This window comes from Diabrotica virgifera, chromosome 5 (assembly GCF_917563875.1).
Source record: "Diabrotica virgifera virgifera chromosome 5, PGI_DIABVI_V3a".
In the NCBI taxonomy this organism is placed as follows: domain Eukaryota; kingdom Metazoa; phylum Arthropoda; class Insecta; order Coleoptera; family Chrysomelidae; genus Diabrotica; species Diabrotica virgifera.
In genome coordinates, this window is record NC_065447.1 from 241,710,426 (window position 1) to 241,733,895 (window position 23,470).

Sequence of the window (23,470 nt, forward strand, 5' to 3'; positions counted from 1 at the left end):
GTTTTGTAAACTTGGTTTTTGTAGATCTATCAGTTGCATATTGATAGCTGCATTGTAAAAGATGGAGTAAACCAGCCATATCAGTTGTAACTTCATTAACGACGCTAATAGTGTCGGGGGAGCCTTGGTGATAATTTAAAACGAATGGTGGGGTATGATTATCAATAAAATTTTCAAGAGTTTTCCGTGTAGATGGGACTTTAGATGAGCGCGGTTTTTTTGGTTTAGATGATTTGGGTTTTGCAAACAGACTTTGTGATGAAATTGCTGAGTCTGAAGGAGGCCTATCGATCTCACAAATACTGCGTTTTATGGAAGAACTTGCATTAGTGCTATTAGAGTTTTCACTTAGATGCTGTGGCTTTATTACATTTGGAAGTAGTGGAGCTCATTGGTAGTGACAGAAGTCGAGCTTGAAGTTTTATTTGTAAGGTTGGTTGAAATGGTTGTTTCAAAAAATTGTAGTGATGTATCAGTTTTATTAGAGTTTTCTGCAGTTGTATTACATGGAAAAGGTGCTGATAGATTGAAGGAAATAGCTTCCGAAGTTTGTGAATACGGTATTGCCGCTGAATAAGGTTGAAATTATTTATTGAAATGAAAAATCAAGGTATACCAGCAAAATTAATCAGAATAACAAAAATGACCATGGATGGATCTCGAGCTAAAGTAACAACAGAAGAAGGTAGCACAAAATCAATTGCAATAGAAACAGGAGTGCGACAAGGTGATTCCCTGTTAACCATATTATTCAATATAGCGGTAGAAGGAACAGTTAAGGCCAGCAAACCCACTCCTCAACACAAATAGTTACATATGCAGATGATTTAGTTCTTATGGGAAGAGACAAGGAAAGATTAAAAGAAGCAGTAACAATCCTGGCCAAAGAAGTACGGAAAAGAGGTCTAGAAATTACCGAAGGAAAAACAAAATATCTACTCTGCTCTAGAAGAGAAGATAACGGGACGAGAGAAATCAAAATAGAAAACTACACTTTTGAAAGAGTCCAACAATTTAAATATTTGGGAGTAATAATGAATGGCCAAAACAAGAGAAGTGAAGAAGTAACGGAACGAATACTAGCAGGCAACAAAACGTACTGGATATGTCATAGGCTAATGAATGACAAGAACTTATCCAGAAATACAAAACTGAAAATATACAGAGTTGCAATCAGACCAGTAGTTACGTACGCAGCTGAGACAATGTGCCTCACAGAAAAAGATCAAGAAAAACTGAGAATATTCTAAAGTAAAATCCTCAGACGGATTATGGTGTAAGGAAAGTTGAAGGGTTGGTATACAATTAACCCTTATAGTCCTTATTTAAATAATTACTGCTTCATCTGCTACAACATACTTTATTTACAAGTCTTTGAAGTGTATTATAAACAATAACATTATATCAGCCAAACCATTTCGCAATTCTACGTACAATAATATAATTCCTTCTCTCGTGTTTTGTCGTCTATTTTATATTTTATTCTTAACTCAAAACAACACGTCTTATGGGTTCACCTAAGTTCAATGTCACTTCACTAATATATATCTTATAAGGTTATTTAAAATTAACTTAAAACATATTATTCTATATAGATTGTCCTAATGATATTACATCTGCCTGTTTTAAAATGAGATATATTCCTCTTTCCCTTTTACAAAATGTTTATGGTTACCTAATACTTCAACCCTGTTATTCAATACCTATTTTCAAAAATTAAATTTCCTAACTATCCTAATACCCTAAACATATATATTCTTTTCCCTATTCTAAACCGGTTTTTCCTAATACTAAAAAAATTGTTTATTATTATCACTAATTCACTTTCTGTTCCGTCTTGCTTTTTAGTCTTTTCTCCATTCACAAAAAAAACAGTGTCCACATAAAAACAGTGACTAACCCTATCCGGATTTTTAACATAGTCTTTTAGTGCCTATAAGCATCTCATATGAGCAGGGGAATAATCTAATCTACCTAAATAATTACAAAAATCTCGTATCTAACTAATATTTATAAGCTAAGCTAATATTACCTAAAACTCTATTAAATAGTATATATATTATGGTATAAAAAAATAATTTAACGTTACTTTGCTATTTCATCTTATTATTTCAGTCTTATTTTGATTTATTTATATACACCTTACTAACTTTAGAATAATGTACCTATAATAAAAATGTAATCTCTCTAAAAATTTCTAATATTTCTCTAAAAACTTCTAATAACTCTTTTGTAGCTATAATAAAGATTTAATCTCTCTAAAAACTTCTAAAATGTCTCTATAAAACTTTCAATATCTCTCTTGTACCTATAATAAATATTTAATCTATGTTTCTGAATGTCTAAAAATTTCACTTTCTGTGTCCCTTTGCTTACTATCTACTAAAACTTATTGTAAGATATTGTCTATCCTTAATTCAAACACTTCCATTTTCCGCGAAAATTTAACCTGAATTCATTATATGCATTTAAAAATAAGTTATTTATAATTTACGTTACTTTAGAAAAAAAATTACAACTTTAATTCTTAGACAAAAATTCAATGATTAGCTACTTATTTGCTTAGTATCTTCTTAATTTTGCTTGTTTATTTTGGCATTTTTTATGTTTCTTCTTTCATTTTTCCCACATATTTTATTAAAAATTCTCTTTTTTTCTCTTCTTCTTCTTGTCTGGTACTACAACTCATATAATTCATTTTTCTTCATATAATAGCACTTCTACAGTGTACATAATTCCTCTTCATATACATATTTCATATAACAATCATATATCATATATCTCATATATCATTTCATATAACATCATAATCATCACTTCATATACTAGCTCCGATACCTTCGTTTTACCTTAATAAAAGAGGTTTCACTCGGATGTCTTAGTTCTCCGCCAATATTAACCCGAATTTTCGCCCTGATCTGTACTCAAAACACGAAATAGGTATTTTATGCGGTTCAAATTCTTCTAAAAATATCACAACCTCAATCCCTTGCTTTGAGGCTGTTGTTTATTCACGAATAATCATGAATAAAATAGGTACTCTCAAAACACAGAGTGGGTCTCTAATAAGCTTTCAAGCTTCTATAAATCACTTAGTACCTTCCCAATTTGACAAGAGCAGTGGGTTTCTTATTGTCTCAAGTTGTCTCATAATATTTAGCTTATACTATTGTTAGTTCTTCTTCTTATCTATATAGTTCTTCTCCAAATTCCTTATCTCGACGCATCAGGTCGGTTCGTTAAAAATAAATCTCTTGCTTATAGCAATGTTTGTCTTAAGCTCTTATATTAACGTATGTCATCACTAATCATTATTCATTAAAAAAAATCATTTATATATCACACAAAAATTATTAATTCAGGTTCATATCATACAAAATTTAACACAAAATCGATTAAAATGTATCTATAGAATCAATAAATATCAATAATAAAAACAACTGGCTAATAAAAATTCAATAGTAGTATACATATTCGAAAAAAAATTCAATAAAAATTCAAAAATAGCACATGCAAAAGTTAGATAAAAATATTCAAAATCAGTTCATATCTCAAAATTCGATAGAAATTTTTGAAAAAAAATTCGAGATTCCATAAAATATTCAAAAATAACCGGACTAAAAATCGAAATCGGATAGAGATTTTTCAAATAAATTCAATGAAAATTCAAAATTCAATAAAAATTCAAGAATAGCATATACAGAGTGGGCCAAATAAAAGGAGCCACCCCGATATTTGGCAGTATTTATTGGATTTTAAGAAAATAAAAAAACAGGTCAATTTTTGATCTAAGGGGGACACATTTTTACGGTACAAACATCTGTCATTTGTCAACTCCCTCCCTTCCACTTCCCCCACCCCTTATTTTTAAATAGGGAATAGGGGGCGTGTGCTAGCTCATTTGAAAGGTTATTCAATTCTCTATTCAGTAATATCAACATTGACATAAAAATTTATACAGGGTGTCCAAAAAAAATTATTTTAAATTAAATTATTGACACAAAAAGAAGAATGTATGTAATTTATTTAACTCAGAATACATTCTACTGCTGATAAAAAACAGAAAACAATGTTTATTTGATAAATAAATACTGTTTGTTGCTTAAATTCAATATTCAACCTACCAAGAGGCAGATGAGTGGAAGCTTGAACATTAAAATTAAGCAAAAAGCAGTGTCTATTTATCAAAAAACATTTTTTTCTGCTTTCTGTCAGCAGTAGAATGTGTTCTGAGTTAAATAAATTACATACATTCTTCTTTTTGTGTCAATTAATTTAATTCAAAATAATTTTTCTTGGACACCCCGTATACATTTTTAACTCGATGTTGATATTACTGAATAGAGAATTGAATAACCTTTCAAATGAGCTAGCACACGACCCCTATTCCCTATTTAAAAATAAGGGGTGGGGGAAGTGGAAGGGAGGGAGTTGACAAATGACAGATGTTTGTATCGTAAAAATGTGTCCCCCGTAGATCAAAAATTGACCTGTTTTTTATTTTCTTAAAATCTAATAAATACTGCCAAATATCGGGGCGGCTCCTTTTATTTGGCCCACTCTGTATAATAAACTTTGATAAAAATATTCAATTCAAAAATCACTTCATGTTTCAAAATTCATAAATATTCTTAAAAAAAAATCGATACTTCATAAATTATTCAAAAATCAGCAAAGATAAATATTTAATTTTCAATAATAATATAAAAACGAGGGAAGCATTTTTAATAAAGATAGACATTCTTACTTACATTTTATCACTTTGTCTTTGTTCCCTGGGTTCTCTGCATCTTCGTCCTGGTCCATCTTCGCCGTCTCCGTTTCCAATTTTTGTCGCCCATTGTCAGAAGATTCTCCCAATTAATTTACAGGAGCGCCATGTAAGGAATGTTGAAGGGTTGGTATACAATTAACCCTTATAGTCCTTATTTAAATAATTACTGCTTCATCTGCTACAACATACTTTATTTACAAGTCTTTGAAGTGTATTATAAACAATAACATTATATCAGCCAAACCATTTCGCAATTCTACGTACAATAATATAATTCCTTCTCTCGTGTTTTGTCGTCTATTTTATATTTTATTCTTAACTCAAAACAACACGTCTTATGGGTTCACCTGAGTTCAATGTCACTTCACTAATACATATCTTATAAGGTTATTTAAAATTAACTTAAAACATATTATTCTATATAGATTGTCCTAATGATATTACAATGGGCCCGATAAGAATGGACAACGGAGAATTGAGAAGAAGAATGAACCATGAAGTAAAAGACATAATGACGGAAGAAGAATAGTTAGATTTATTATAGCACAGAGGCTGAGCTGACTGGGATACATAGAGAGAAGAAAAAACGACCTACTGATTAAGAAGATCACCAGATGGAAACTAGAAACTGAAAGACCAAGGGGAAGACCCAGAGAGAGATTGGAGGACCAGGTCATGAGAGATATCAAAATTCTGGAAATGAGAAACTGGAGGGAACTAGGCACATATCGAAATGAGCGAAAGAAAATTGTAACTAAAGCCAAGTCATACAACAAACTTTGACAACATACAAGTGGAATGCGGAGTGATTCACCGCAGTAAGCGAATCCGAGAGCTCTAAATAAGAGCGGCAATCATTCCAGCCGGAATGAAAGGCCTTGATGATGATGATGATGATGATTAAAAAATACTTTTCAGCTAAACTAAATGCTTAAAATGCCATCCACCGGTGTTTTGACAATAAGTAAATCGACGAACACATTCTTCTTGCACAATTCGAATAACTTCCGGAGTAATTCTATTAATTTTGTCTTTAAATAATCCGATAGAAAATAAGTATAGAGGTGTAATATCTGGAGATCTTGGGAGCTACTCTATTATGAACAATATAGACATGCTAAGTGACTCACAAATTAATTAAGATTTTTTTATTGAACATAAAAGTTCAAGGTTAGAGACAAAAATATCTAGATGTGTAACAAAAAACGTTCATAAAATTCTAAAGATAAATATTAACAAGAAATAATTCTATTTCAGTATGTGCGTTTCCTTACGTGATTGCTTTTACACAAAATACCATGGAGATTCGATTGATAGTCAACGGAAATTTGATACACACGATGACAATGCCCAAACTACAACTGATCGCTTCGAAAAATGATATATTCTTTGCTACTACCGCTCCAGAGTTTTTCCCGAACAAAACAGATAGGTTATTCGTTGAAATCAAGCAGCAGGATTTACAGAAGCATTCACCACCTGCAAGTCCCAATGGTAAGTACATACACTAAGCATTAAAATTAACACACCACCTTAAAAATGGGACATTTTTGATATCTCGTATTTCTTAAACCTGTTGTCCGATTTGAGTAATTTTTTAGTATATTATAGCTTTATTCTTCAGGAATATCGATGTAATAATATTATTGCTAAAGAGGTAAGTGTCATTGTATACCAAGTGTAACAATGATAGTGTGATTGTTTCCTCAAATTTTTTAACACCCTGTGGAATATTCTAGGGTATATAAAATATTTAAATTAAAACTCAACTGTAGCATTAGGCTTTTTACATTTTTCTTTTTGATTCATTCGCTTATGTTGAATAATAAAAAGTTAGGTAATTTAACAACTAGCAATATTTTTCATCAATACAGGATGTTTCTAAATAAGTGCGACAAACTTTAAGGGGTAATTCTGCATGAAAAAATAATGACCGTTTGCTTTATAAACATATGTCCACAAATGCTTCGTTTCCGAGATACGGGATGTTGAATTTGTTCTTACGGACTGACGATTTATTTATTGCTCTAAAACCGGTTGAGATATGCAAATGAAATTTGGTAGAATTTAACAGGTAGTTATTGTGCAGTTTTTGACGTATAATTAAGAATTTTATATTCACCATTGGCGTGCATACGGGATGTATCTAGAATGTTTATACCCGTATGCACGCTAATGGTGAATATAAAATTCTTAATTATTTGTCAAAAAATGTGCAATAACTACCTCTTAAGACCTACCAAATTTCATTTGCATATCTCAACCAGTTTTAGAGCAATAAATAAATCGTCAGTTTGTCAGAAAAAATTTGACATCCTGTATCACGGAAACAAAGCATTTGCAGACATATGTTTATAAAGCAAATGGTCATTATTTTTTCATGCAAAATTATCCCTTAAAGTTTGTCGCACTTATTTAGAAACTCCCTGTATTGATGAATAACATTGCTAGTTGTACCTAACTTTTTTATTATCGAACATAATCGAATGAATCAAAAAACAAAATGTTAAGAAAGCCTAAGGCTACAGTTAAGTTTTAATTGCAATATTTTATATACGCTAGAATATCCACAGGGTGTTCCAAATTTGAGGAAAAAACATACTATCAGTGTTACACCCGGTATACAATGAGACTAACATCTTTAGCAATAAAATTATTGCACCGGTATTCTTGAAGAATAAATCTATAATATACTAAAAAAATCACTCAAATCGGATAACACGTTTAGGAAATACGAGACATCAAAAAAGTCACATTTTTAAGGTGGTGCGTTAATTTTGATGCTTAGTGTATATATTTTTTACTCAAGATAAACGTGTTTGACTGCAATTACAATAAACAATATGTTACAATATATGCTACTGCTACAGTAAAATGAAATCGTATTTTATAATATAACTGTTCATTAAAAAAAACCGTGGCACTTACAGAGTGCCGACAGAAGTGAATACTTCTTATAGATTCAATTTTAGTCGAACAGATTCGATTTATTTTATTTATTTTATTTATTTTATTTATTTTATTTATTTTATTTATTTTATTTATTTTATTTATTTTATTTATTTTATTTATTTTATTTATTTTATTTATTTTATTTATTTTATTTATTTTATTTATTTTATTTATTTTATTTATTTTATTTATTTTATTTATTTTATTTATTTTATTTATTTTATTTATTTTATTTATTGTATTTATTTTATGTATTTTACATATTTTATTTATTATTAGTTAATTTTAATTAATTAACACGTATAGGATTGAAAACACCTCGAACCCTGTCAATAATAGAAAATTCTGAATCTATATCTAATTTTACTATAGAAAAATGTGTCGCACTATATTTTCCGGAAAAACTGAGCAAATCAACGCCTACGGGGTTAAAACCACTCCGAAGCCATTCAAGAATTTAAAATTCGGAATATATGTTCAGTTTTAGTATAAAAATATGTAAAGTTCTATTTTTGTCAAAAAACTGAACAAATCAACTCCTATAGGGTCAAAACCACCCCGAACCTAGTCAGTAATATTTAAATTCGGGATCCATACTTAGTTTTACCATAAAAACATGTATCGCACTATTTTTTTTTTAGAAAATTAAACATATCACCCCTATAGCGTTGAAACCACCTCGAAGCCATTCAAAAATAATTTAAAATTCGGGATTTATACTTCAAATCGCCCTGAAACCAGTCAAATCATAGATAATTCGAGATCTGCACTTAGTTTTCTAAGAAAGTTAAAATAATTGTATCTTCTTCTTAAAGTGCTTCTTGGCGATCATCATGGCTATCTTGACTTTGTTTACCGCAGCGCGGAACAGTTCAGTAGTAGTCGTGTTATACCACTTACGTAAATTTTGAAGCCAGGAAATGCGTCTTCTTCCCGGTCCCTTTTACCATTTACCTTCCCTTGGAGAATCAGTTGGAGAAGGCCGTAACGTTCTAGATTTCTCATTACATGTTTTGATGGTTATGAGAATTTCACACTCTTTCCCCATTCTACGCAGGACTTCCACATTGGTAATTCGGTCAACACAGAATATACGTAAGATGCGCCTATAACACCACATTTCGAAAACTTCGAGCCGATTCATAGATGCAACAGTTAGTGTCCATGCTTCCATTCCGTAGAGCAGAACTGAGAATATGTAGCATTTCAACAGACGGTATTTTGTTTTTAATGCTATGTCTCGACTGTTGAAAATGGGTCTCTTTCTAACGTATGCTGCTTTCGGTTTTATTATTCGCTGTTTAATTTCTGTTGAGTGGTCCCATTGGCTAGTTAAATTCGTACCCAGATATGTATATTGCTCAACTCTTTCGATATTCTGTTGGTTGATTGTAAGTTGAGCGTTTAGTATTGGTTTCTTCCTAATTGTCATAAATTTGGTCTTCTTTATGTTAAGAGCTAGTCCGTATCTATTGCTGACTTCTGTTATACGATTTGTTAATATCTGTAAATCATTGAGATTATCGGCAAAAACTATGGTGTCATCTGCATATCTAATGTTATTCAACCATTCACCATTTATTAATACTCCTTTGGCACACCGTCTAAAGCTTCCTTAAATACCCATTCAGAGTAAATATTGAATAGTAGTGGAGATAAAATACAGCCCTGTCGTACTCCTCGTTCTATTGCAATTTTATCAGTTAACTGGTCTTCTATTTTGATTTTGGCCGTTTGACTGTAATAAATGTTTCTAGTTTTCTAAGAAAGTTAAAATAATTGTATAGATATATGTATATCACGGTATACCGTAAGGTTACCGTCCGCGTCACGATTTTTAACTGACGTCAAATACCAGGGACGAAAATATTCTTGAGCGTTATGGATCATTTCTAGAGTTACATTACGAATTTCCAATTGTTAATTTTATTTTTTAAACCATGTAAATTTTGTGGTCGATCGATATAAACTTTTGACTTTAAGTAACCCCGTAGGAAAAAATCAAATGGTTTGAAATCTGGAGATCTTGTGGAAGGATCCAATGCCCCTCACTAGGCGTCTGAAATGATTATTTTGACACTAGTTTTAACATCTTGAGTTTGACAGTCGACCAAAAAATGGATTGGTGTAGTTTTTAATACAGTTCAATTATAATTTAAATATACAGGGTGTCCCAGACTAATTTAGCCACGCTATATCTCTTAAACGAATAGAGATTTTCGAATGGGACAAAAAGTGATATATTCTACTTGTAATACACTTTAATATGGCATGCAAAAAAATCATCCCCTAAATATTCATCCCTTAGTTACAACCCCTAACTTTAATTTTTTTAATAGCACCCTGTATATTTTTTATAGTTTTGGATGTGGTCTTCTATCGTCTATTCAACACATTTTTTTAAAATAAAATCGGTTCGTAAATAACCAAGAAACTATCAGTTTATTTTTGTTAATTCTGTGTCCCAGACTAATTTATCCAGGCTAAATTTTTAAACGAATAGAGATTTTTGAATGGGGCAAAAACTGATCTATTCTATTTATAATACACTTTCATATGGCGTGGAAAAAAATCATCCTCTAAATATTCATCCCTTACTTACAGGGTGCTATTAAAAAATATATAATTAGGGATTGTAACTAAAGGATGAATATTTAGCGGATAATTTTTTTCTACGCCATATTAAAGTGTATTACAAATGTAATAGATCAGTTTTTGTTCCATTCGAAAATCTCTATTCGTTTAAGAAATATAGCCTGGATAAATTAGTCTGGGACACATAATTAACAAAACTAAACTGATATTTTCTTGGTTATTTACGAACTGATTTTATTTTAAAAAAATGTGTTGAATAGACGATAAAAAACCACATCCAAAACTATAAAAAATATATACAGGGTGCTATTAAAAAAATTAAAGTTAGGGGTTGTAACCAAGGGATGAATAGTTAGGGGATGATTTTTTTTCTACGCCGTACTAAAGTGTATTACAAGTAGAATAGACCACTTTTTGTCCCATTCGAAAATCTCTATTCGTTTAAGAGATATAGCGTGGCTAAATTAGTCTGGGACACCCTGTATGTATTACGTATCTTAGCTGAAAATTGAAAACCATATTACGGTATTATTGAAAATTATGAATATACGTGAATATACGTATGAACATTTCAAAAACTGGCTTATCTTTGTATGTGAAAATCTGATTTCGGATTTTATTTGAACTAAAATTTAGGAACAAATAAGAAACTAATAATTTATCTTTGATTTATTTTAGCGTCTCCAGAAGTAAAACCTCTTCGCATCTATCGCATTCCCATCCACTCACTAAACAGAAACGACCACTGCATCAGCAACTGCTCTCCACCCACGTGGAAGTCGGCGGATACAAAGCTGACGGTACCTGAACAGCCCAGAGTGTCCAGAAGCGCCACTAGCTCTCCCATCCCTCCCAAGGGAAAGCTCCTGCAGGGCGCGATCAAATGATCCCGCCTCTTATTTGTAAATACTTCTAGTGTGTAGTAGTAGCTCTTTTTCGGTACAATGGGTTTTAGAGATTTTTCAGGAATTTTAAAGTGAGAGACTTACAGTTGCGGTCAAAAAGCACAAATATGATGAATATAAATACAATTATAGTAGATAGTTGCGTAGTCTTAAATTAATATTTAAAATATACTACATATCTGCTGTTTGCTGGTTTTGTTTCCACATATTACATTTATGCTTACAACAAACAGTTCAGCTGAATTTCTTGTATATGATATTTGATACTTCTTAATAACTGTGTATATTCTTTCTTTATTCGTTTGTTAATTGGTTTATATAAAACTTGTATTAGATAGAGAAGAAGTAAAGAAGTATTGAAAAGTTTGTTGCATCGGAGAACAAGAAGAAATTATATCAACAGTATTGGAAGCAGAAAACAGTCGTACGAGTCGATGAGAGATGAACCGAATAATGTTACATTCAAAGAGGCGTCAGACGGGGATTTATTCTATCACCGCTCTTACTTAATATCTACTCGGATAAATAAAGACCCTGGAGTAAAATGAGGGTGAACTGATTAATAACATTAGATCATACGTTGACATTGTTATGTTATGCGATAATTTCCTAGAGTTATTGGATTCCGTAAACAAGACAGGAATAGAACAGGCTCTAAAAATTAATGCTTTCAAGATAAAATTTATCCTTATTATTTAGTAGCCAACCTTACCAAAATGCCCTACAGATAGATCCACAAAGCAATGAATGAGTTACTTACTTTAATATAGGATGCTACATTATAGACCAACTTGACCCAAGAAAAAGAATCAAATTCAGATTTGAAGTAGATCACATAACGTTTCTAAAAATATCTGTTTTAAAAAGTGGTACGGTTTCTTTTCGTGGTACGCATATCTTGTTACTTATAACAAAAGTGGTAAGATGACTTAATTTTCTAGTAAAGTTCAAAGAGAACTTTGTTATTATGTACTGCTTCTGAGCAGCTTTCGTCGATTTTCGGCAACAATGCAACAATATAAATACTAAAAATGTTGTTTGTTAAATTTTTCAATGTAAAAAATCAAATTATTAACCAGATAGAATCTTTAAAATTCCTGGATATCGCATTTTTTCAATACTCTGACCAGTGTCTTTACACGAAAAGTTAGCAAGTTGTTTAGTACTTAAAACTCAACTTAGGGGACGATCTTGACAAGTATTGTATATATTAAATGTACATTCTGTTATTTTTTCTAAAAAAAAACTCTTGTTGAAGTGAGTGAAAATCTAGTTATATTTTATCAAAAGTTACAAATTCTGATATATATACTGTAGTTTGTAAGTCCAGATATATCATAATATACCTTTAAGGAAAAAATTGGAGATACATGTAGTCTTTTTTAAAAGTATAATAATAAAAGTAGGAATTGGATTACGAATAATAAAACAACTGATTTCTGTCTAGTGCGATATTTTTATAATCTTTTTCTAAACAAACGTATTAACTGAAATCACTGAAACTTTAACATCAGCACGTATATGAGCTTATAGTTCTAGAATCTAGAACCTGTTCTGGAGAGGTGTAATGGGAGTAAATTTTATTTATTTGATAATGCATCCCCACATACCAGCAAAGTGTCTACAGACTCTCTTGAAACAGAAGATATCACAATTCTGGAGTAGCCTGCTAGCTCACCTGACCTTAACCCTGTAGAGCATTTGTGGAATATGTTTAGAAGAAGAATTATAGCTCACCGGGATAATCCACAAAATTACGCACATAGTACAAGCTGCTACTGAATAAATGAACAACATACCACAACAAAATGTTGACAATGGGGTTAGGAGCATGGCCATGCGAATTGAATTAAATAATATTATGAAAATCTAAATACAAAATGCAATTTCATACCATGAGTTGCTTTATTAAAATACATTGTTCCTATCTACATTCCTAAATTTTAATTGTGGTTTATTTCCCATATAAATAATTAATCATAAAAATGCCACAAGGAAATAGCTTCAGAACAACATACAATCTAAAGATTATAATTATTGATTATTTTTTACTTAGTAATTATTTAAGTTCTTTTAATTTTTAAATTTATTTTTGGTATTTTTTAACTGAAGTGTTTAATCTTTTAAATGCTAACTACAACGTTGTAGAAAAAGTTTGTATGATATTTCTTCGTGGCAGGGGAAAAAGTAACAACTAACTCTGTATGAATATAATTTTTTGTCCGTCGCCAATATAAAAGAAATACTTTTCATCGAAGAATAATAATTGCAATAATAGTTTCCATGAATAGGCACACAGAAATGATTTTGTTCTTCGGCACCCAATGTAAAGTTGTTTTCCTCCCTGTAATATGAGAAGCTATATTTTTTGTGGTTACACAAATAGAAATATTTTTTTCCGTATTCAGTCATTTACAGTTATCCAAAAAAATATCATCCCAGTGTTTCTCATAAATGTTCGATTGGATTGAGGTTGGGGCTAGACGCTGGCCAATTCTTACGGATATCCCGACGTCTTCTAAGCATGCATTGACAATTCTAGCACGTTGGGGACGTGCGTTATCGTTCATAAAAATAAAATAAATTTCTATGAATGGCATAACACGTACCACATACTGATCTAAAATGGTTGTTATATACCTTCCTTCTCTCGTAAACCCTTCATCTACAAGAACTAAGTCATTGGAACTTATACCAGCCCGAACTAGAACAGAGTCTCTTCCATAAGTTATTCTGTCTATTATATTGTATTAAGCAAATCGTTCTCCTTGTCTTCTAAAGAGTCTATCGCGACCTGGTGACCTCAATCAAAACCTAAACTCATCTGATAACAAAACATTACTCCAATCTACGTAATTCCAATTTTTGTATTCGCGTCGAGCTCTGCAGTATTCTACGGATAGAAGTGGACATAGGGCTGATCTTCTGGATATTAAATGCACTTCATGAAGTCGTCGATGAACTCTCCACTACTTAGACCCTCTAGAAGATGTAGTATATTTTTTAAACGCTAATAAACAATAAATCGATCATCAAGTGCAGATGCTGCTTTCCTACGGCCTGATCCTGACCTTTTAGTGCAGTTGCCGTTTTGAGTGAACCACCGAATGTCTCCTTCTTCTTCTTCTTCTTCTTTTTGTATAGACATGACTTTGTCTGTTTTTTCAATGTGCCTCTAGTAAATTGTCGTTCCATCGTTTTCGTGGTTTTCTCACTGATAGTCTTCCTATTAGGGAATTGTCTCTCGCTGTCCTGACTATCCTGTTTGTTTTCATTCGGCGTATGTGGTGATTCCATTCTATTTTTCTGTTTCTTACCCAGTTATTAATGTTATACACCTTGCATATCCCTCGTATATCTGTACTTCTAGCTCTGTCCCATAGAGTCTTACCATCGATTTTTCGAAGGGTTTTCATCTCCGCTGTTTCGAGCAATCTTTTTGTCCTCTCTGTGTCGGGTTGTGTTTCTGCCGCGTATGTCATTATTGGTCTGATGACTGTTTTGTAAATTCTGCCTTTCATTTCTTTTCCGATATTTTTATTTCTCCATTTGTCATTCAGGCAACCTGCGGCTCTGTTTGCTCTATTCACTTGATCTTCCACTTCTGTTTCGAGCCTTCCGTAGCTAGATAGTGCGATGCCTAGGTATTTAAACTCCATCACTTGTAATATTATTTGACCTTCCAGCTCCAATTTACTTCTTATTGGATCTGCTGTTATAACCATGCATTTTGTCTTTTGGGAGAAAATTGACATGTTAAATTTTCTGGCGATTATGTTGAATTGGTGCAGCATACGTTGTACATCATCTTCACTTTGAGAGATTAGTATTGCATCGTCCGCATAGCAGATTATTTTAAGTTGTTTTTCTCCCATTTGGTATCCTATTTTAGTTCTTACTTTTTTTATTATTTCGTCCATGATCAGGTTGAACAATAAAGGACTCAAGGAATTCTCCTGTCTTATCCCATTGCCGGTTTCAATTGGGACAGCCACTTTGTGGACAGATGTCTCCTTGAATAGCACAACAACTTACACCTAGCACCTGGGCGGCATACATAATATTGACTATGACCATCTTGCACTAAAGACACGGATCTTGCAACAACCGTTGGTGTTAATGTTATTTTAATACAATAGGTATATGACGATTTTATGCAAAAATGACTTAGTCATTGACGAAAAGTAGTGAATGTACTATATTCTCTTTTACTGGTATGCCCATTGTTCCACATTTTCTATACCGTCTTTTCGAAGCCTGATCGATGTACATGTTAAAAAGCGTAGGTGATAGACCACAACCCTGTTTGAGGCTTTTTGTTGCGATGATTGTTTTTGTTATTTTATTAGCTAACTTTATTTGCACTTGCACCTATGTTTCTTTATAGGTACAGTATTTGTATTCTATTCACCCATTTCTCTCTAAGGTACATTCTTCTCATTGCTTTCCACAGTTTTTCCATCACTTGTCTCATGATAAATATATTATCTAGACATGATCTGGCTTTTCGTAATCCTGCTTGATCTTCGCCGAAATGGTCCATGTGCTGTTGTATTTTTTCTTTTATAACTGTGGAAAAGATTCTCGCTATGGAAGGCATTACACTGATCCTGCTATAGTTATTTGTTGACCTTTTGTCACCTTTTTTTGAAAATAGAGGGCGTATATAGATATAGATTCCACTCATCTGGAGTCTCCTCACCTTCTTCAATTTGAACAACACTCGTATAAAGGACACGATTCTTACGCTTCCATATTTCAGCAGTTCCACTTTTATGTTCCCTGGTCCTGGTGCTTTGTTATTTTCAATTCTTTGCTTTGAAATGCTTTGTTAACAATTTCTAAGTTTTAAAACTCAGAATAAATACGAAATTTGCCATGTATCGAATATTTTGCACCTGAGTGTACAAATGTACGTGTGTGATTCATGTTTTAACCTAAACGAAAGCGATCAATTCTAACTTGATTAACCCGATTTCTGTGTTTCTTCCACGTTTCCATAGATTATTTGATTTATGTTCATTTCGATTGGGAATCATTCTATTAAATTTGGCACTATACTTACTGGATTTTAAAATTATTATACAGGCCACTTAATGCCTCTAGTCCCTATGTCCTAAAAGTGGGCAATTTTATAAATACACAAATTGATGTTAGTAACACACGGGTGTTATTTTTTGCAAAAAGAATCCCAAATATAACAAATAAACCATCGTATATTTATTATTCGTAATCTACATTCAAAGAATTAATAATTTAAAAGTTTTAACATAGAATCAAAAGTATTTTTGTGTTTGAAAAAGCAACTATCTTGTAAATCTCCTAATATATATTTTTTCCATGTATTTTATTCTCAACATCTTTTATATTTATACTGTATATATTGTAAATTTATAAAAAAATCAAAAGGAATTATCTTCAAAAACGTCAAGACGATCATAGATTATACAGTCGTCGCAAAAAGTATGGCAAAAATGTATTAAGTCTAGAAGCTTTGGTTAGTATAACCGTGTATAACTTTGTTTTGAAAATGCCGGGGAATTAAACGTAGGTTGGATTATTCCAGTAAAATAAAAAATCAAAAACTAACAGACCAAAAAATTAAAATAACAATTAGTCAACAAAAATAAAAAATACAAATCTGTGAAATAAGAAATTTCAAGGACAAATTGAACATTTTAGTATCTGGTTTTACCACTTCTGGCTCTAATGACGTCTCTCATTCTCTGTGGAAGGCTTCTTATCAGAGAGCGTATGTACTCAAAATCCAAATTTTCCAATTCTTCCGTTAAAGCATTTCCCAGTACATCAAGGTTATATATGGAGCGACGATACGGGCTCTAATGCGTCTTTCTAGGTAGTCCCAAACATGCTCAATTGGGTTTAGGTCTGGTCTAACTGTTAGTCAGTCGAGAATTTGAATATCAATCTCTTGAATTGATTGATACCGATATCTTGTTATTCTAGCAACGTGCGGGTGAGCGTTGTCTTGCATAAGAACGAAATTATCTCCAATAATTGGAACAAAAGGCATGATATTATCTTCAAGAACCATTCCTATATACCGATCAGCTATCAGGAACCCCTACGAAACACTGTTAATTCTATATGACTTACAAAGCATATGTCTCCCCATATCATAATCGAGCCACCTCCAAAATTTCTGGCTGCTCTTATGTTACACTGCTTTAATCTGTTTCTAACCGAATTGACATTTATTCGAACATTATGGACTATGGAAAGATCATTTTGTAGTTGCCTAGCTGTAATATGACATGTAAGCAAAGTCTGCAGACGTAAATAATGGTCATTTGCGGGGTTCGTGCCAAGGGCGAATCCAGGACCGATTTTCGGGAGGGGCCATGAACTTTTTTTGAGGAGGAGTACCAGGGATTCTGGGGGTAATTTTAAGAAATTAGGGCTACAATGGCGAGTTTTAAGGCACGTTTCACACACTTTTGAGGGCCATAAAGACATTCAAAACTTAACGTTATTAAACTATTATTAAAGTCAGTACCGATTCCTACACATTTTTTCGGATCCAAGTGCAGTTCTTTCAATAAGTTTAATACTATTTGTTCCAATGCTTCTTCTGCAGGCCTTTATTTTTCCCCTCTTTCTTGATTTTCACTAATTATTTTTATGTTCTCATAAGCGTCAATGAACTTGACAAAGTCTTCGCGAATGTTGTTATTGTGTATGTATCTCAAATGTAGAGAAAGCTGTATCATGTGGGATACGTCGGTCGTTTCGCCAAATAGGACAGAGTAATAATTTGCACTTTGAACCTGATTCATTATTTGTTCAATTATTTCTTCACAACGTGTTACCAATTGATTTTTAATGGTGCTACTAATGTATATTGCTCAGGAAGATGCTGTGGATAGGTGTTGTTTAAGATTCTTAACTCCTGATGCGATTTTAAACCTTAACAATTTCCCTCATTGCTAGGTCCAGCATATTCGTCCAGAAGCAGAAGGCCATTATCACGATGGCCTCTTAGAGAGAGGAATATTTTGTCGACCTAAGAACCATATAGACTACTATTGGTCGTAGTCTTTCTTAATTTTCTTGTATCTCTTTAGACTTCTGAGAGTCTATCTGGTTAATGACTGACTTTTGCGGGTTGCGATAACTTTGTAGAAAATACAGCCCAACCTGAACGAACTCCTTGTGGTATGATGTTTTTTCATGGGTTTATAGGCTGTAAGACGATAAAGGTTTAGTGACAAGGCTTTGGACTGTTATCCCTTTATTTTGATCATATTTTTCATTAGAAAAATAAAACACTATACTTGCAAAACAATCCTTTTTGAATGTGCGATAGTACCAACCAACTACTTTATTCGCTTTATTTCTTTTTTATTCTGTATGTGTACAGAATGTGGAAATTGATACGATTTTAATGGCTGTCAATATCGTTCTAACAATCGACACTCTGTAAAATTATCATCATGTTGATTTACCAAACATCCTATGTCATTCTTGAAGGTTCCGTTACTGCTTTTGTTCAATTCCAGTCTAGAAGACATATTTATCTTCTTAGGTCTGGATCCCGCGTATGAAAAAAAAGTTGATTAATAGCAAGCTGAAAATTTCTTAATAGCTTAAGGGTGTCTAGTCGAATAAACTTTGATATATGGGAACACTGGAACAGGGGCAGTTTTAATTGTGGAACAGGTTAAAAATTTGGAACGGTCAGACCACGAAAACGGCACATTTATTTTGTCCGACAGAATAGACTTAAACTCTCCGAACAGAGATTAAACTCTCATGCAAAAATCAGACTGCTATTTATCACCTGTCATAATTCCTGTCATTTGACATATTCTACATGTTCCACGCATTAAAACGCCCATTTGGTGATAAATAGCAGTCTGATTTTTGCATGAGAGTTTAATCTCTGTACGGAGAGTTTAAGTCTATTCTCTCGGACAAAATAAATGTGCCGTTTTCGTGGTCTGGCCGTTCCAAATTTTTAACCTGTTCCACAATTAAAACTGCCCCTGTTCCAGTGTTCCCATATATCAAAGTTTATCCGACTAGACACCCTTAAGCTATTAACAAATTTTCAGCTTGCTATTAATCAACTTTTTTTTCATACGCGGGATCCAGATCTATCTGTTTTGTACATACATGTGTGTTTGAAACTAAAAACATTTGAACTGCAAATATTTAAATTTACATTTTTTTAAATTCTCGGAGGGGGCCATGGCCCCCTGGATCCGCCCTTATTTCGTGCATCTGGGACGTCGCGGAATGGGTCTTCTTGCGTAAGTTCCAGTTTCTCTATATTTTTTAAAGCTCTTGAAATGCTGGATTGGTGGATTCCCAAAACAATAGGTTTATTCTAGCAAACAGTCAAACTAGTCAGAAACCTTCAGCAAACAGTTGGTCAGTGAGAGAACATAATACAGTTACCATTGCGATCCCCTCTACTCGCGGCTGGCCCACTATTCGCTGATGGTTTCAAACCTTATGAAACTGATGCTAGAACAAACCTATTAGCAACATATCGCTGCGATCGTCCATCTTCAATTAAAGCTTCGGTTTGGGCTGCTTGTTCTGACGTTATATTACTCATTTTTTGTAAGAACGCACCTCCTCATTGAAAAAGCAAGCAGACATGGTGTACAGATCAAAATCTCGAACACAAATGTCCAAAATAAATACTCTCTTATCAACGTTTTGTTTACATTTTTTTTTTCGGCAAAAACACACTTCAACTTGAAATGTTATGGGTTTGTAGACATCTAAAGGAGACTAGAGACGAGTATTATAACATTCTGCTAAAAATGAAAAATTACTTTTGAGTTTTTTTCGGTTTTAAAAATTATGCGATACTTTTTGTGATTAGTCTAGTTACATATTAGTAGTAGTGTTCAACATATTTGATTAATCTGGACATTTTTGTAGATTTCCGTGATTCTCTATACCTACTGTCTTTCTAGAGGAGCCATTAAGTTCAGCGATACGGGTTAATGGAAAAATTGTAAATCTTTTGATCTATTCGTAATACTTTAATAAAGTGAACGAATCATTTAACCGAGTTTTATTTTCACTATAACCAACACTCATACCGTTGCTAAATGTGTCAAACAAAATATTAGCATTATTAAAGAGGTAAGGCAGGAGAGCAAAAAAATAACTTATGTGAAGATTACAAACAAATAGACATATGCGCTCTAAAGGAAACAAAAAAAAAGGAAAAAGGACAATCAAAATTAGGTGAATATACAGGGTGTAACAAAAATACAGGTCATAAATTTAATCACATATTCTGGGACCAAAAATAATTCGATTGAACCTAACTCACCTTAGTGCACATAAAAGTGCACATAAAAAAAGTTACAGCCCTTTTAAGTTACAAAATGAAAATCAATTTTTTCGAGTGTGTCGAAAACTATTGGAGATTTTTTATTGAAAATAGACATGTGGCATTCTTATGGCAGTAGCATCTTAAGAAAAAATTATAGTGAAATTTGGACACCCCATAAAAATTTTATGGGGGTTTTGTTCCTTTAAACCCCCCCAAACTTTTGTGTACTTTGCAATTAAATTATTATTGTAGTACCATTACTTAAACACAATGTTTTTAAAACTTTTTTGCCTCTTAGTACTTTTTCGAAAAGTCAGTTTTTATTGAGATATTTCGTATATTTTTCAAATCCACCACATATTTGTATATGGTTAAGTACGATTATGGAGACTTGGTAATATGAACATTTATTTATGATTTACATTTTTAGGGATATTTTGAACCATATTAAAAAAGAAGTCACATCTCGATAAAAGTTGCCTTTTCGAAAAAATACAAGGAGGCAAAAAAGTTTTAAAAACACTGTGTTTAACTAATGGTACCGCAGTAATATTTTAATTGGAACGTACACAAACATTTGGGGGGTTTAAAGAACAAAACCCCCATAAAATTTGTATGTAAACATATTGAAAAATAAGCTTCAACTCGCTAAAAACTGCCTTATCGAAAAAATACTAAGAGGCAAAAAAGTTTTAATAATATTGACTTTAACTAATGGTACCACAATAATAATTTAATTGAGACGTACATAAAAGTTTGGGGGGTTAAAAGGAACAAAATCCCCTTAAAATTTTTATGGGGTGCACAAATTTTACTATAATTTTTCATTAAGATTTTCCTGCCATAAGAATGCCACATGTCCATTTTCAATAAAAAATCTGCAATAGTTTTCGATATATTCGAAAAAATCGATTTTCATTTTGTAATTTCAAAGGGCTGTAACTTTTTTATGTGCATATTTGTACTAAGGTAAGTTAGGTTTATTCGAAATATTTTTGGTCCCAGAATATGTGATTTAATGTATGACCTGTATTTTTGTTACACCCTGTATACTAATCTACAGTGAAGTAGCAAAAGATAAAAAGCAAAACAAGTTTTAGCCTTACTAGCAATACATCAACGATACCAAAATCAGATGTAGACAAAGAGTTCAATACCTATCAGAAAGTATTGAAACAACAAAGGTAAAAGTAGGGAAGAAAGACCTGAACATCGTCGGAATATACGGCTCAGAAAACAACAAGCCTCAAACAAACAAGGGACATTCTATATCGAATTACAACAAGTAGTACACCAAGTCAGAGAAAGATGATAATACTGGCGGATTTTAACGCTCGAATAGATAACCAAATAATACCCTGAAGTAGGCAAAAACATAAAAAAAAATGTTAAAACCAAAAATGAAAAAATTATGATAAACTTCTGCATGAATATCCAATTTTAACGAATAAACAACACATTGTTTGATCAGAAAGATACATTCAAATAACACCCGTGGACAAAGATTTCTAATAGATTATGTTATAACCAAAAGAAATTTACATCGATCAAAAATAACCGACGTAAGATGCCTCAGTTCAGCAGATGTAGATAGCGACCATAGCCTAGTATAATGTAAAACAAGAATAAAAAAAACATAACACCCAAGAGAGCGGCAATAATACAAATAAAAATCAGAATGGAAGGACTAAATACGGAGTCCATGGAATACTTATACAGAAAAAAATATCAGAAAACATTGCTAAAAATTAAATATTAAAAAACGATAATATAGAAGAAAGCTGGAAAACTTAAAAATAACACAATTACCACAGCAACAGAAGCAGTTAGAGAGAGGAAAGTAAGGAACACTAACATAAGTATTAAAAAAACTCCGTGGTTTAGACAGGAAGAGAAGGCCAAAAGCGAAGAAAAGAAGAAAGCCTTTTTACAATATAGAACACAACAAATACAACAGGCATATAACCACTCTAAACGAATCAGAAATGAAAGGAATACTTTAGTCAGAAAAATAGAGAAGACTAGGAAAGTTTCCCAAAACAGATGGAACACGACTTTTACGGAACAGAAAGGGAAATATCGAGAAGGATCAGAGGACAAAAGAAAGAGATACACATTCAAAGAGAACAAAAATGACACATATTCAGAAGAAAGCATGGGCAGACTACTTTCGACCATATTTGCTAAATATGACCATCATGGACCAATAATAGCACCAGGAGAGATGACAAACGAAGAAATAAACATTGAGAAGGAAGAGGTAAAGGAAGAGTTAAGGAAATCAAAAAATAAAACACTGCCAGGAGAGGACAGAGTACCGAACGAACTCCTAAAGTACGGAGGACCAGATTTGACCAAGAACATATTAGAACTAATCCAAAAAATAACACAGCCCAACAAAAAAAATTTTTTGTCTTGCTGCCGAAAAAAAATCAACTGATTTTAGTTAATTCATATGTGCTGATTCCAAAAATACAAACCTTTTCTTTGTATCAGCTCTAGTTTTCGAGATATAACATACTTACCAAATACTTAAATATTCTTGCATTTCTGTATATTCCACCACTATAATTGCAATATGTTTATAAACAAAATTAACAAATTCTAAGACGAATGGGCAAATGAACAAAAGGGCCTATTTTGGTGTTCATGTAGGAGATCAAGATAAATCCTGAGCTCCACCTGTAGTGTACAAAACTTGTATTGAAAACTTGCGACAGTGGACGAAAGGACAACGAAAATGTTTAAATTTGGTTTTCCCTGGTATGGAGGGAACCAAAAAATCATTTTGACGATTGCTATTTCTGTTTTGTGAATATAAAGGGCATTAATCGTAACAGTCGACATACGTGAACATATCCTAACCTGGATTCAGCAATAAGACCAATTCCACATCAGCTTGAGCAGATACCCATTCCAATATTT

General features: G+C 32.4%; 1 protein-coding gene across 1 annotated transcript in view; it reads left to right on the forward strand.

Annotated features, from left to right (window-relative positions):
* LOC114331968 (GTPase-activating Rap/Ran-GAP domain-like protein 3) overlaps nt 1–20,271 on the forward strand; it is a 301,406-nt gene extending 281,135 nt beyond the window's left edge. The window contains exons 15-16 of the mRNA XM_050650939.1: nt 6,032–6,268; nt 11,000–20,271. Of these exons, the coding sequence (XP_050506896.1) occupies nt 6,032–6,268; nt 11,000–11,208 (446 nt within the window). The 3' untranslated portion in view covers nt 11,209–20,271. The remainder of the gene's footprint in view (nt 1–6,031; nt 6,269–10,999) is intronic.
* Nucleotides 20,272–23,470: the final 3,199 nt, after the last annotated feature.